Below are 14,029 nucleotides of genomic sequence, written 5' to 3'. Positions count from 1 at the left end.
TGGAGCCAGGTTTAAATTATGAGTATATTTAAAATAACAGATTACAAATGAACATTATGGTTTTTTTCAATGACTTCTGGTTTGGGGGGGTCCCAGATAATTAGCATGCACTACAGAAGAGTTTCTCTTTTCATCTTTGAATGTAGAGCAAGAGATGGGTGTGAGGGGCATGAGGTCACAAGTCCCAGCTAGGCTACAAGAGTTGTTGATGTTGGTGGATTGACCTCTCTTGACGTTGGTCCCCTCTGAGAATGGGAAGAACAGCATTCCCTTTATCTGTCTCCTGCTTTGCCTGAAGCTTGAAAGAAATAATGTATGTGAAAACATTCTCAGAACTATAAAGGGCTTATACTTATTTTTAAAATATATTCTCCAAGTAGATATTGTTTTTCCCTAATCAACATCTCTTATTTCCCAATTCCACATCTAGAATTGTTCTTAAACCACTCTGGGACACTGTTTAAATAAGACTCTGAGAGTAGATTACATTTTCCACTAGAGATTATTTACCTTTCTATTTACTGTGCAGCATTAAAGAGAAGATTTTCCTCCTAACTTAAAAAAGTTTAATTTTAATACTATAAAATTCAAACATATTATTTCTGGAATATTATTTGAGTCCTGGAGATTTTAAGCATTTTGTAGTTCTATGCCAAAGTCCTACTTAATTTAAACATACTATATAATTTGGCTTTAATCTTGAAATGTCCATTTTAAATATTGTTAATGGTCACCCTGGCCTGTGTTTCCTCTGTTAAGGCAGATCTTTCATGGTACAGACAGCAAGGATTGGGGACCTGAACAGTAAAGCCTCCACATTAATCTTCCAGGGCTGCAGCCAAACAACACGGCTTTGCCTGAAGTGGTCAATATAAAATTTTTATTTGCACTTAGTGACTCCTGAAAATGTATTCAAAATTTACTCTCTTGGTCTCTTACCACGGCAGGTTAGAAGCTGCTAAGACAAACACGAGATCTTCTGAGCGCGCCAGCCCATCCATCTGCACCAGTAACTCTGTCTTCATCCGCAGGCTTCCTTCATGTTCTCCCCTACAGAGAGACAAGACGTGATTCTCCTAAGTGTCAGAGGCTTCGCCCTCATGACAAGAGCAGCATTCACAGCAATGTCCCTGTGACTGTAGAACAGTTTCTGTTCTGATGGCCAATGGAGCCGTTCATACTAGAGTTAGAGAAAATGAGCAATTTGCTGTTATTTTCACACACAGTATGATAGAAAGCAAGTAAATGAATATAATGATGGTATTTGAAAGAAAACCAAAGGCAGGCAGTGAACTGGAGAAAATAACTAAAGGGTCCACAGTCCCACTGGTAGATTAAATGCAGCCCAACTGTGTCTACCTGCAGCATTATTTACCTCTTTAAAAATGACATAATTGAGGATAATCCCTTTCACTTACATAGCACACAGGAAAGTACTTTCACACCCTCAGCCTCCTGAGTAGCTGGGACCTCAGGCACAAGCCCCCTGCCTGGCTAGGTATATGTTTTTTTAGGATCTATGCCCCTTAATACTCAACTACCTTTGCCTAAGAGAGAAGACCATCTCTCTCTATATATATATGTGTATATATATAATTTATTTATTATATATTATAAGCATAATATATAATTAGCATTTGCCCATATATTTGCTATATGTTTGATTATCATTTGCCCATAACTATAATTCCTTTAACATAATATTATCAAAGAAGTCTTCAGAGCACCCATCCCTATTTCCTGACCCTTTGAAGACTCTAATTTTAGAGTCTTTGATCCCAGACAGGGAAATGGAAATTCGGGGCAGAACCTGGAGCACACACAAGGATAGCAGATGAAGAGTCTTCACATTAGCCCGATGAAGGTTGTGGGAAACTGGGGACAGAGCTCGACAAAGCACACGTAACAACAAGTGCATAGGGAGACCTGGTCTTTGTAGAGTGACTATGAGGGTGGGCTGGTGCATTCCCATCTAGGTGCCTGTGCAGTTGCCTGCTTCTATCAGGCCTGGTATAGAAAGCAGAGTGCTCCAGCCTAGGGCTGACAAGCACCAGCTCCAGTTAAGCTGAGGAAAATGTCCTGTTTCAATCAATTACATGAATCCCATATATTACTTGGGTACATGTTTATGGTTGCTTTTCCCTGCTGGGAAAATGGTTTCCAATGAGTAAAATTTCATAAATTATATTATAGTTATACTTCCAACAAGCTAATTAATTGTGTTTTATTACTATTACTTCTGCCTTGATGATAGACCATTAAAGGTCATTAATAAATGCAGCTGTGTTGAGATTTCTCAGAGATCTGTTTTTTCAAGCCAGGGGTGCCAGATTTAGTAAAAAGCTTCAGTGGAAAATACCTCTGATCAAGACAGAAAGCTGATCTTAAAAACAAACGAACAAAAAGCACAACACTACTCTGGCTTTTGGAAGCACAAACAGAAGGCTTATTACATTCTGAGAAGTGTTCCTGCCTGCTGAGGACATTCAGTGACACTCAATCTTTAGAGATAATATATGTGACATATTTAAAGTCAGCCCTGCTGAGCCATAACCTGATGCCACAGAGAAGTGGTGTTTTCCCAGGCTTCACACACCGTCGAGGACTGCCTCTCAGGAGTGAAGTACAGACGTGGCCCTGCACAGTGGCTGAGTGGGCAAGCCTCATTCCCCAGGGGCAGCCCCTCTGGCTCCAGAGGAGGCCATCACAGCGGCTATTTTCAGCCAGCAGAACCGATATGGCAGCCTGGGATCCTGGGGCTAGAGGATCTTCAGGCCTGAAAACCACTCTGTGGGGAACGGGGGAAGGGAGAATGGCATTTCCTCCGGTTATAAAAACTACTTAAATCAGCTATTCAGTTAACAGGATCTAATTTAAAGACCTTTCCATGTGTCTGCAGAAAATTTGTGGGCTTATTAATGGGCTCATTCTGCTAGTAAATGTCTATGGGCTTCCGACCATCAAACACACAAGAGGGGAGAAACCATGACAAACAACAACAACAACAAAAACCCCAACCCTGTCTGTTACCCAGAAGCTGTGCCTCTCTGACTCATCACTGACTCCAGCTCGTCCAGGAAGATCGTGGATGGGGCGTGGTAGCGGGCAAGCTCAAATAACACCTGGGTGGGGGAAAAGCAAGCAAGTGTTCAAGCTTATAGACTTAAAGTCCTCAGATGCTCCCAGAGTAAAAACTTAGAATGACTGTAATAATAAGCATTTATGCTGCACTCTGTTATTTCACAAAAACTTTATAATCATTACAATCATTTCTCCCTACCTTCACCCCATGGGGTTGGATGGTCCGATTATTTCCGTTTATCACTTGATAAAATTAGAGGCAGAGAGTAGGTGGTTACTCCAAGGTTACTAATCATAAATATGAGAGCTTCAGATAAATTTAGGTTCCCAAGCTTGCAGTTGGCCAGTTAACCCCTGAAACACCCTGCCAATAATATGTTCCATATGGACACAAGAGCCTTGGAATATGTATAATCATTTGATAATTCTTCCCTTAATCTTTGGGAACAATGGGAGGTTATTCTCAGAAGAAAGGATTTCAGGGGAAGGATTGGGTTCCCATCATGGGTAACAAGGCTGACAAATTTAGCCCCTTTGTGTTCTCCAAATTACTCCGTAGCCTTCCCACACTACCTCAACAAGGCTGCTTGGTAGGCTTAGGTACGGGAAGGCAATTCTCAATTGAATACGATGTTCTATTTGAGAATAAAATAAAATATTATAGACTGAACAAGAACAGGAAAGCAACCGGCAAAAGAACAGACATATAAAAACAAAATAAAGAGCTCTAAAGGGAGATGTGGTGGTGATGAATAGAATGTAACAACCTAAACCTTTATTTTTTTAACCCTGAAACTGATCTCTTGAGCATCATATACAATCCTTCACTGGTTGATGGGAAAAAACAGTGGAGATTTAAAAAAGAACAGAGATTCTTTAATAGGCATGGGGGATTTATTCTCCATGTCACTTAGCACTAGCAAACCATCACAGAATTAGAGGGAAAGGGTTCTGAAAAAGTCAGGTTGTGGTTTTCACGAGCAGCAGCAGCTCATCCCTTACAGGTCTCCCTGTCACTGAACAGGAAATACCTCACCTTCCCCACTGCTCGTGGGTACATTCAAGCGCATGCACCAGCATCTCCCTTTTAAAGAATCCTGTTTTATAGGAACAATTGGCTGAGTTTAATGAACTGAGAGAACAATGGCAATGCTGGGGCATTCATCACAATGCCTTTCAGATACAATGGAGACCACCTAATTCAGGGCAAATAACTTTCCGTCCTTGTCACACACATACACAAAGAAGCCCAAATATACCTGATATTAAGGGTGATTACGACAGTGGCAATCTACCCAATGAGGAATGAAATATTAGAATATAAAACTCGTACATGTTTTTAAGGTGCTCACTAAAGGCAAAGAGAGACCAAGAGCCTCTGCTAGACCAAACACCCAGTTGGAAGGAGAACCATGCCTGGAGTCTAGGCATTCATACTGTCCTCTGCATTGCTCTTTCCACTCACAGGGAATATACAGAATCATGGGTAAGTGTTTCTGGAAGCATTAGTCTAAAATTTTCAGAGGAACCTGGAGGAAGTTAAATCATACAACTGGGGGGCGGTGCATTGAAAGATGTAAGCATCAACAGATGTATGCATTTGCTAAAGAGACCACTCAACTATTCAGTAGCGATCAGCTCCTAAGAGGCACAGACATTAGTAGGGGAGGGAAGAACATAACCCAATGGTTCCCTATAAATAACTCTTTAATTGGAATAGAAAGAGAAACAAATGCTAGAAAAAGCTTCTCTGCTTTAGGGGAAGGTCCTGAAGGGTTTGCTTTCTTTGAAAGCTTCACAGTAAGGAGCCTGACAGCATGACCAAGATTGTCCAGTTGAGGATCTTCCCAAAAGCTCGGAAAATAAAGAGAAAATGATGTAATTTCTGAAAGGAAATGAGACGAGTTCCTTCGAGGTTAGCAGAGGTTATCTGTTTCTTCTTGAATTATTTTTTAAAATATCCAAAATAAAAATGCACATCACAAAAGGATATAAATATTTTCTAAACCTTTCAAAAGTTGCTCAAGTTCATTCAGAATCAAAGAAATACATATTCGAGCACTGAAATATTGAAATGCATGTTTAATCACTGAAATACACTATTACTTTTTGCTATTAGATTGACAAATGTTTATTTTAAAAAATATATTGGTGTGCTGGCCAGGGTGTGGAGAAGCAAACACACTCATGAACCATTGATGGGACTGTAAGCGAGTACAACCCTGTTGGCAAGCAATCTGGCAATCGGTGATGTCTGTTCCCTCTGACTTGGCGATTCTACTTCGTACAAATTGTCCCATACTATATGGGCAAAACCGTGTACATATAAGACTGGCAGCCCACTCTAGCTTTGTTCATAATAGCAAGAGACTAGAAACAATCTAAAGGCCCATCAAGCAAAGACTGGTTAAATAGGTTTTGGTACATTTATGTAATGAACTACCATATAGACATATAAAAGAACATGCTTTATCTATAATAGTGTGGAACAATATCCAAGTTATATATATTAAGTTGGGGGAAAAGCCAGGTACAAAAGGGAACACATAGTATGTTCCTACTTGTATTTAGAAAGGCAGGGAGATGCTAGGCATGGTGGCTTATGCCTGTAATCCCAGCATTTTGGGAGCCCAAGGCAGGAGGATTGCTTGAGGCCAAAAGTTCAAGAGGAGCCTGAGCAACATGGTGAAACCTGATTTCTACAAAACATACAAAAATTAGCTGGGCTTGGTGGTGTGCACCTATAGTCTCAGCTACTGGGGAGGCTGAGGTGGGAAGATTACTTGAGCCCAGGAGGTCGAGGCTGCAGTCAGCTGTGATAGTGCCACTGCACTTTGGCCTGGGTGCCTGGGTGACAGAGCAAGACCCTGCCTCAAAACAAAACAGAAACAGAACACCCAAAAGAAACAGTTGTTGATGCTAATGTAGATAATAGATAAATGTTCTGCAGGGCTGCTCCAGCAACTGTTAATAGTAGTTGCCTCTGCAGAGAGGGCTCAGGAGTCTGTGTATCCTCTTATACTTTTTTTTAAAAGGCTAGTTACTTTAAAAATATATAGTAAAAGAAAGGAAGAGGCTAGGCACGGTGGCTCATGCCTGTAATCCCAGCCCTTTGGGAGGCCAAGGTAGGCAGATCACAAGGTCAAGAGTTTGAGACCAGCCTGGCCAATATGGTGAAACCCTGTCTCTACTAAAAATACAAAAAGCCAGGCGTGGTGGGGGGCGCCTGTAGTCCCAGCTACTCAGGAGGCTGAGGCAGGAGAATCACTTGACCGAGGTTGCAGTTAGCCGAGAATGCACCACTGCACTCCAGCCTGGGTGACAGAGCAAGACTCTGTAAAAAAAAAAAAAAAAAAAAAAAAGAAGAAGAAGAAATTGGGAGAGGAATTGTTTCCTCACTCTTTTTTTTTTTAATTTATTTTTTTTGCTCCCACTCCACTGGGACTTTTCTTCACTCTTAGAATCCTAACAAAATAATACTGAACCAGAGGAAAACTTTAAGTAAATACAATGCTCACACAGGATGGATAATTCTTGTTAATTGACTTTTCTGGCTATTCAACATTAAACCAGAAAATCCATGTAACTTCAATCTTTGTTAGGAATATTATAAACTTTCTGAGTTTCCTCTTCTGTCTAGGTAAGTCCTGTCTCAAGAGTATGTCACCCTCCTTCGTGTACCTTGCAGTGTCTTGTGCTCGTGGTTCCAAACACCACTTTTCATGACAGGAGATGAACCTAAACTAATTCCGGGTGGTATCTTTTAAGAGTTTTGTTGTTATTCAGCATATAGAAATGATATTTAAAAAAAAAAAGACTTCAGGGTGATAAGAATTCTAGTGAGATGAATTTCAGCTACAGTCGTCTCTAGGCTTATGGAAGAGATTGGTTCCAGAACCTCTCCCTGTTCCCCCTGACACTCTTCCCCGTACCAAAATCTGTGCATATTAAGTTGGGGGAAAAGCCAGGTACAAAAGGGAACATAGTATGTTTCTACTTGTATTTAGAAAGGCAGGGAGAAGCTAGGCATGGTGGCTCATGCCTGTAATCCCAGCATTTTGGGACCCCGAGGCGGGAGGATTGCTTGAGCCCAAGAGTTCAAGAGGAGCCGGGCCAACGTGGTGAAACCTGGTGTCTACAAAAAATACAAAAATTAGCCGGACTTGGTGGTGTGCATCTATAGTCTCAGCTACTGGGGAGTCCCACAGTCGATCCTGGGAAACCCACATATACTCGGGTTTTGCATCCTGTGAATACTGTATTTTGTTGAAAAAAATTCCCCATATAAGTAGACCCGTGCAGTTGAAGGGCCAACTGTTGTTCAAGGGCCAACTGTAACTGAACCTCCAGCTAACTAAAATCACATGGAACCATAACTGTAGGTGCAGCTAAATTCAAGCCCCATCTTTGGAACTGGCACTGAGTTAGATGCAAGATGAAGAACAAAGAAATAGAAGATATCAATGTAGATTTCCACAAATTACCATCTTGAATGGGTAACAAGAATTTATATAAGCTTACATATTTGCAACAACTTGAAAATGATATCAAGATAATAGATAATAGGTTATTTTAGGAAAATCAATCCTTTAAACATATTCTATTATGACTTCCAAATAGGTCATCATATTTTGAAACAGTCATCTAAGGGAATGTAATTTAAGCATAATTTGTTAATCACTTTTCAGAAAATACATAATATTTTATATTCACTTATATTGATTACATATCTGCCATTCTACAGAGGGTGATAGTTTAACAGGATTTCAAAGAAGGACCTGTCTTACACTGGGACCTAAACCATAAATGGAAGCGCTCTTAATGTCATTGGAAGATTCAGTACCATTTTATAATATAAAATATAACATCAACTATAAATGTGATATTGTAAAGATGGAAACAACCTCTGAAAGAAAGCAAAAAATCACTGGGCGTGGTGGCCTGTAATCCTAGCACGTTGGAAGGCTGAGGCAGGCGGATCACCTGAGGTCAGGAGTTCGAGACCAGCCTGGCCAACATGATGAAACCCTTTTTTTACTAAAAATACAAAAAAAATTAGCTGGGTGTGGTGGCAGGCACCTGTAATCCCATCTATTCAGGAGGCTGAGGCAGGAGAATTGCTTGAACCCGGGAGGCAGAGGTTGCAGTGAGCCGAGATCACACAATTGCACTCCAGCCTTGGGGACAAGAGCGAGACTTCATTTAAAAAAAGAAAAAAAAAAAAAAGAAAGCAAAAAATCTCACAGGCTATGGGCACTATGGAAGCAAAGGTGCTCAGAACATCTGAAAGAATAATGAAGTTTAAAGTTTCCTGATTCTTTCTTAGAGTATCTAGCATAGGGACTAACATACAGTAGTAGCCTCTCAATAAATGTTAACCAAATATAGTGTACATGTTAAATAATAAATATTTCTTGAATGAAGAAAAAATATGCCACGTCAGAGATTTTTTCCCCCAGCTTTCATGCCTAAATTGCATGAATCAAAAAAGAGCTGTTGATCAAATTCCCAAAGGAAGGGAGATCATGTTTTGCTGATAGGAGCACAATTAACATCCACACGTAATAGACAATCCATTTCCCAAGCTGCTGGTAATCAAGATCCAGGAGTGGATCTTGAGATCTCACATAAAATCACCTAAAAGCAAAGAAGCTCTGATATCATTTTGTACCACTGTATTACACTAGAACTTATTTTTAAAAACAAAATTAAGAATTCCTACCCGAACGAGTTTTTCTGAATCCCCTCTCCATTTGCTGACAATGGTGGATGCAGAAATGTTAAAGAAGGTTGTTTTACATTCAGTGGCCACAGCTTTGGCCAGTAAAGTCTTTCCTGTACCTAAAGAGAGACACATAAAAGATGAGCAGGCATTTCAACTCCATCCCCCTGCTTATAGACAGAAGTCACTCTCACACACAAGGAAGGAAGTGACTGCTCAGCTCTCGTGTGCCCCAGTCCTGAAGTGAGGACAGAAGGGGCAACTCATCCTCTGCACACACACTTAACACTGACATCAAAATAGGAAGCTGTGTTTACCTGGAGGGCCGTACAGCAGTAGTCCTTTCCAGGGGGAAAGAATTCCTGTAAATAGCTGTGGATACTAAGGAAACAAGGAACAAGGATGAGGTTTGGTACCAACACATCAGCCTGCATACTCTCAGCACAGACAAGCCGGGAAAGCTGAAGTCAAAGCAGCACAGCTCTAAGATTCAGGGCTCCCTTTTTTGCTTAAGGTCGTCTGCTTCTGACTGAAATAAACAGATCTTATTCATCCCAATTTTATTTTCACGCTTGATTAGAATGCCTGACAATTTTTGTGGCTTTTTAAAAGACCAATTTTTTTGGAAGGAAAGGTATATGTAGGTATTTCTTCCTCTCCGTTAAACAGTTATTTCTTACATGCATAACATCGTTTTCCCCAGACTTCTATATGGAGAGCATTTGGCAATCTTTTGAATGTTGTAAAGCAGGTATGAACTTTAAAATACATACTAGAACCAATTAGTAAAGGTTTATTCGAATAAAGTACAGAGCTACGGTGAAACTTGTTTTGGAAGTTGGGAATATTCAGGGGCAAACGCATTAAGAGACACCAACGCTGAACAGGACATGCGTAGCCTTCAGGAAGTCTCTCCTATTAGTTCAAATTCAAACAATCTGGGGAATGTGGGTGGCAAGGGTTGGTAGAGAATGGGGGAGAGGGTGTGGCAAGGAATATTAGTAAAATTACAACTAGCTATTAGTTTCATGCTAATCCTGATGTCAAATCTCCACACATATGGAGCTTGTAATGCCATGGGGACAACAAATCCAGGGAATTTCAGTGAGATGTTCTATCCTTTTTAAAAGTTTTATAGTTCCATTTAGAGGAAAAGGTGAGTAAATTTCTATTAATTCTGAACACTAGTGTATTTCTTACCCCTAAGTGTGAACACAGAAAGAAAGAGGGGGAAAAGAGAATCCAAATGTATTGATTTTTGTCTCCTTAGAGGAAAGCATCCAAAAATCAGGGGCCACATGGGCTCAGTGGTTTAAGACTAAATAGGTTATTCAATAAAATAAATTCATAATCCTAACAGCAGGAGATTACAGAAAATGGTCACAAATTATTTGTAGCTCCTTTCCTCAAGAAATGGAGCCTATTTCTCCAACATTTGAATCTGGGCCTGGCCTTGTGACTTTGGCCAGTGGGACATTAGCAAATGTAAGAGACTTGAAAATATAAGACTAGCAAAAAAATATAAGAGGCATGAAAGATGCTTGTGAATTAGAACTTTCCCTTTCTTGCCTCTTTCTGGGAACCCGCTGCCACCATGTGAGCAGGACTGGACTTTCCTGCTAGAGGATGAGAGGTCACATGGAGAGACACCTTGGCCGTACTGCTTGTCCCAGCCTTTTCAGTCTCTCCATCTTTTCCAGCTACTCTGGCTGATGGCTCAGACCTGTGATTGAGCTCAGCCAAGAATACCACGTGGAAAAGAGATGAGCCAGCCCAGCTGAGCCCAGCTCCAACTGCCTACCCACGGAATTACAAACAAATAAATTGTTGTCTTAAGGCACTAAGTTGTGGGGTGGTCTGTTATACAACAAAAGCTAAGTTATCACTTATCTCCTCATTACCCCATTTGTAAATCAAACATGGAGAGTATTGTTTTTCTATTTTTCTACCCAGTTTGTGAACTGCACAGAGATTTGTCAGTAATAAGTAATGAGCACAACAGGCTGGCTTTGCTGGTCACTGCCCTGGAAGGGGCTGTCCAGTCTTCACAACCAGCCAGAAGCAAAGCCCCAGATGATCCTGGGGAGGGTAGGTCAGGGGGGCAGGGGTGTAAAGGAAGGATCTGTGGAAACAAAGTGAGAGATTCTCCCCTACCAGAGGTATTTCTACAACAATAAGAATATTTTTAAGGGAGCAGGCTAATTTGAATCAATCTGACAAATCATGTATACTATGGTCTTAGATTTTAAAGTTTCGCTTAGCTCAGACACCTGTCTTGAACTAATATGTAATATGATTTTAAATGATCTAGAATGGACCAGGCTTTGGTGCTCCAGGGTTGAGAAAGTGCTGTGACACAAGCAAAAAGTTAACGTGTGGACAGAAAATCATCCTGCCCTTCCCTTCCTGATAGTTGTGTGACATACAGCTTGTCCAATGGATAGTGAACAGAAATAACCCCCAAGAGGCTTCCCGTCCTTACCCTTATAGGATACACAACAGCTTCTTTGACTAACTGCTTGGCTGCATCAAGTCCAATAATGTCATTCCACTTTATGTTTGGATTATGGAGATAAATGTCCTGCAATGCACATTTGATCATTTTTTTAAAACTGATGTTTTCCTCTACAGCTGTAATAAACTTGGGAGCAGCAGAATACTTGACTTACAATAGGATATAAAGTGCTGGTGATAAAAACTGTTCATATTTTTTATATATATATATATATATATATATATATATATATATAAACACACATGTATACATTGTAATTTTGGGTTAGTTCACCAAAGGTATGCCATGAAAATATTCAATGATTTTCCCTGAAGAAGACATTGATAACACATTATGGTACTTTTCAGAGAGAAAAAAAAATCTCCTAACAACAGACTCTACCTGTTTTCAGTCAATAGCAAACCATGCTGATTTATAACCATAATTAAAGAAGCTACAGAATATGCCTTCAACTTACATTAGGTTTTACTGTGAAACATAGTTCCTAGCCAGTGCCTGGCCTTGCTCTTGTTCCTTGATCTCACAAACACTTTCTTAATTTGTTGCATAAAGGAGATAATGCTCCTCTGAAACCAATTTCTCTTTTTTCGCTAGCGATCATTCCCTACTTCCAGCAGGAGCAATTGCTTCTACAGAATTCAAGGAAGCTGACAACCGAGCGCAAGCACAGTTTTTCTCCTCTTATAGAAGAGCCCTGTAGCAACCATCTAGGGTAATCAATTAAGGTAGCTTTTACTGATAACTAATTTACAGTTTCCAAACTTCAATTTCACCAGATGCCTCAGAGCAGTCACTAAGGGGCCTTTCTCAGTAGGAGTTGTTTCAGGCAAACTGAATATCTAGAGTGTTTCATCAAAAAAGCCCAAAAAGCCTTCTTTCCAAAGTCATTCTGAGTGACTACAGAAAAAATCTGAAACTAATTATTATATTTATATAATTTTTAATAAGTAATATATGCACATGGACCAAAAATATAAATACATTTTTTAAATGCTGGTGAGATGTTTGTGCTACTCCTGCTCCCCACCCATCCAGTTCCCTCCACCATAGGAGGTTCATTTTTATTTTTTTAAATTTTTTTTTAATTTTTTAAATTTTTATTTATTTTTAATTTTTCTTCAAACTGGGTCTCGCTCTGTAGCCCAGGCTGGAGGGCAGTGGCATGATCACCACTCACTGCAGCCTCAACCTCCTGGGCTCAAGCAATCCTCCCACCTCAGCCTCCCAAGGAGGCACACACCATGCCCAGCTATTTTTTTCATTTTTTGTAGACACAGAGTCTCACTATGTTGCCCAGTCTCAAACTCCTGAACAGAAGTGATCCTTCTGCCTCGGCCTCCCAAAGTGCTGAGATTACAGGTGTGAGCCACTGCACCCAGCCAACTTTCACTTTTATTAGAGAAAGTTCTTGTTTGTTTGTTTGTTTGTTTTTTCTGAGATGGAGTCTCACTCTGTCACCCAGGCTACAGCGCAGCAACCTCCGCCTCCCAGGTTCAAGTGATTCTCATGCCTCAGCCTCCCAGGTAGCTAGGACTACCAGCACATGCCACCATGCCCAGCTAATGGGGTCTCTAGAAATGGTCTCTGGGCATATGGAAGAGATTGGTTCCAGAACCTCTCCCTGTTCCCCCCCGACACTCTCCCCCATACCAAAATCTGTGCATACTCAAGTCCCACAGTCGATCTTGGGAAACCCACATATACCAGCTAATGCTCTCTAGAAATGGGGTCTCGTTATGTTGCCCAGGCTGGTCTCCAACTCCTGGCTAATGTTTTGTATTTTCAGTAGAGATGGGTTTTTGCCATGTTGGCCAGGCTGGTCTCAAACCCCTGGCCTCAAGTGATCTACCCACCTCAGTCTCCCAAAGTGCTAGGATTGTAGGTGTGAGCCACTGCATCTGGTCTAGAGAAAGTATTTATAAAAGTACTTTGGTCATGCATGATATTTACAATCCATTCTTGGATTGAAGGGTAGAGAAAGGACTCAGTCTTCCTTATTCTGTCTATAGAGCCTGGATCTACATGCAGGCCCACCAGCCACTCACATTCTTATTACCGTCCTTTCTTAGTGAAATCTCGGCACACAAGGAAGATTCATTTACCTAGGTATTAAAAGCATCCATAGATAACAGCAGTATTTCTTGACCTCTTCTAGAGTTGAGTTCCACAAGGTAATGTTTAATTTCCCAACTGACAGTTTCTCCTTATATCAATCCAAAGTTAACAGTCAGAACTCAACAGGACTACCTCATGAGGTGGTGAGCTCTCCATCACTGTAAGCATTCAAGCAGGAGCAGGGTTTCTACCTCCTATGCTACTATAGAAAGGATTCCAGATGGAATCATCTCAGGCCATTTCCACTCTATAGTTCTATCCTCATAGTCATGTTACCCTTTTGCAAAAATGGTAATGAGACTATTAATTTGGGGTTACTGCAGCCTGGCTCAGTCCCTCATCCCCTCTCACTGGTAAAAACCTCATAGATGGTCTCCCCATCTCCTTTTCTTTGCTATTCATTCATCTCACTGTCATAGAACAAGCCATCCACAAGCACATGGGATGATCCCATCCTCCGACGGGCGCCTTTCTAAGGTCCCCTCTTCTATAGGTGTGTTCTCAGCCCTGGGTACTGCTCACAGCACCCTTCCTCAGGAACCCTGCCTCTCTCCACCCGTTCCCCACCACTCCCTGCTTCTTAGGTGGCCCACGGG

General features: G+C 40.9%; 1 protein-coding gene across 16 annotated transcripts in view; it reads right to left on the bottom strand.

Annotated features, from left to right (window-relative positions):
• KATNAL2 (katanin catalytic subunit A1 like 2) overlaps positions 1-14,029 on the bottom strand; it is a 298,323-nt gene that overhangs the window by 23,956 nt on the left and 260,338 nt on the right. For 13 of the 16 annotated variants that reach the window (XM_063597270.1, XM_055102405.2, XM_063597268.1 and 10 more), the window contains 5 exons: positions 11,286-11,384; positions 9,121-9,184; positions 8,804-8,922; positions 3,031-3,122; positions 940-1,050 (listed from right to left, as the gene is read on the bottom strand). In XM_063597270.1, the coding sequence (XP_063453340.1) occupies positions 940-1,050; positions 3,031-3,122; positions 8,804-8,922; positions 9,121-9,184; positions 11,286-11,384 (485 nt within the window). Of the gene's footprint in view, positions 1-5; positions 299-939; positions 1,051-3,030; positions 3,123-8,803; positions 8,923-9,120; positions 9,185-11,285; positions 11,385-14,029 lie in introns of those variants that run through there. The other 3 variants (XM_063597271.1, XM_024926389.5, XM_055102408.3) reach the window with 2 other exon arrangements.

Source organism: Pan paniscus, chromosome 17 (assembly GCF_029289425.2).
Source record: "Pan paniscus chromosome 17, NHGRI_mPanPan1-v2.0_pri, whole genome shotgun sequence".
Taxonomy (NCBI): domain Eukaryota; kingdom Metazoa; phylum Chordata; class Mammalia; order Primates; family Hominidae; genus Pan; species Pan paniscus.
This window is presented reverse-complemented; position numbering and strand designations above follow the sequence as displayed.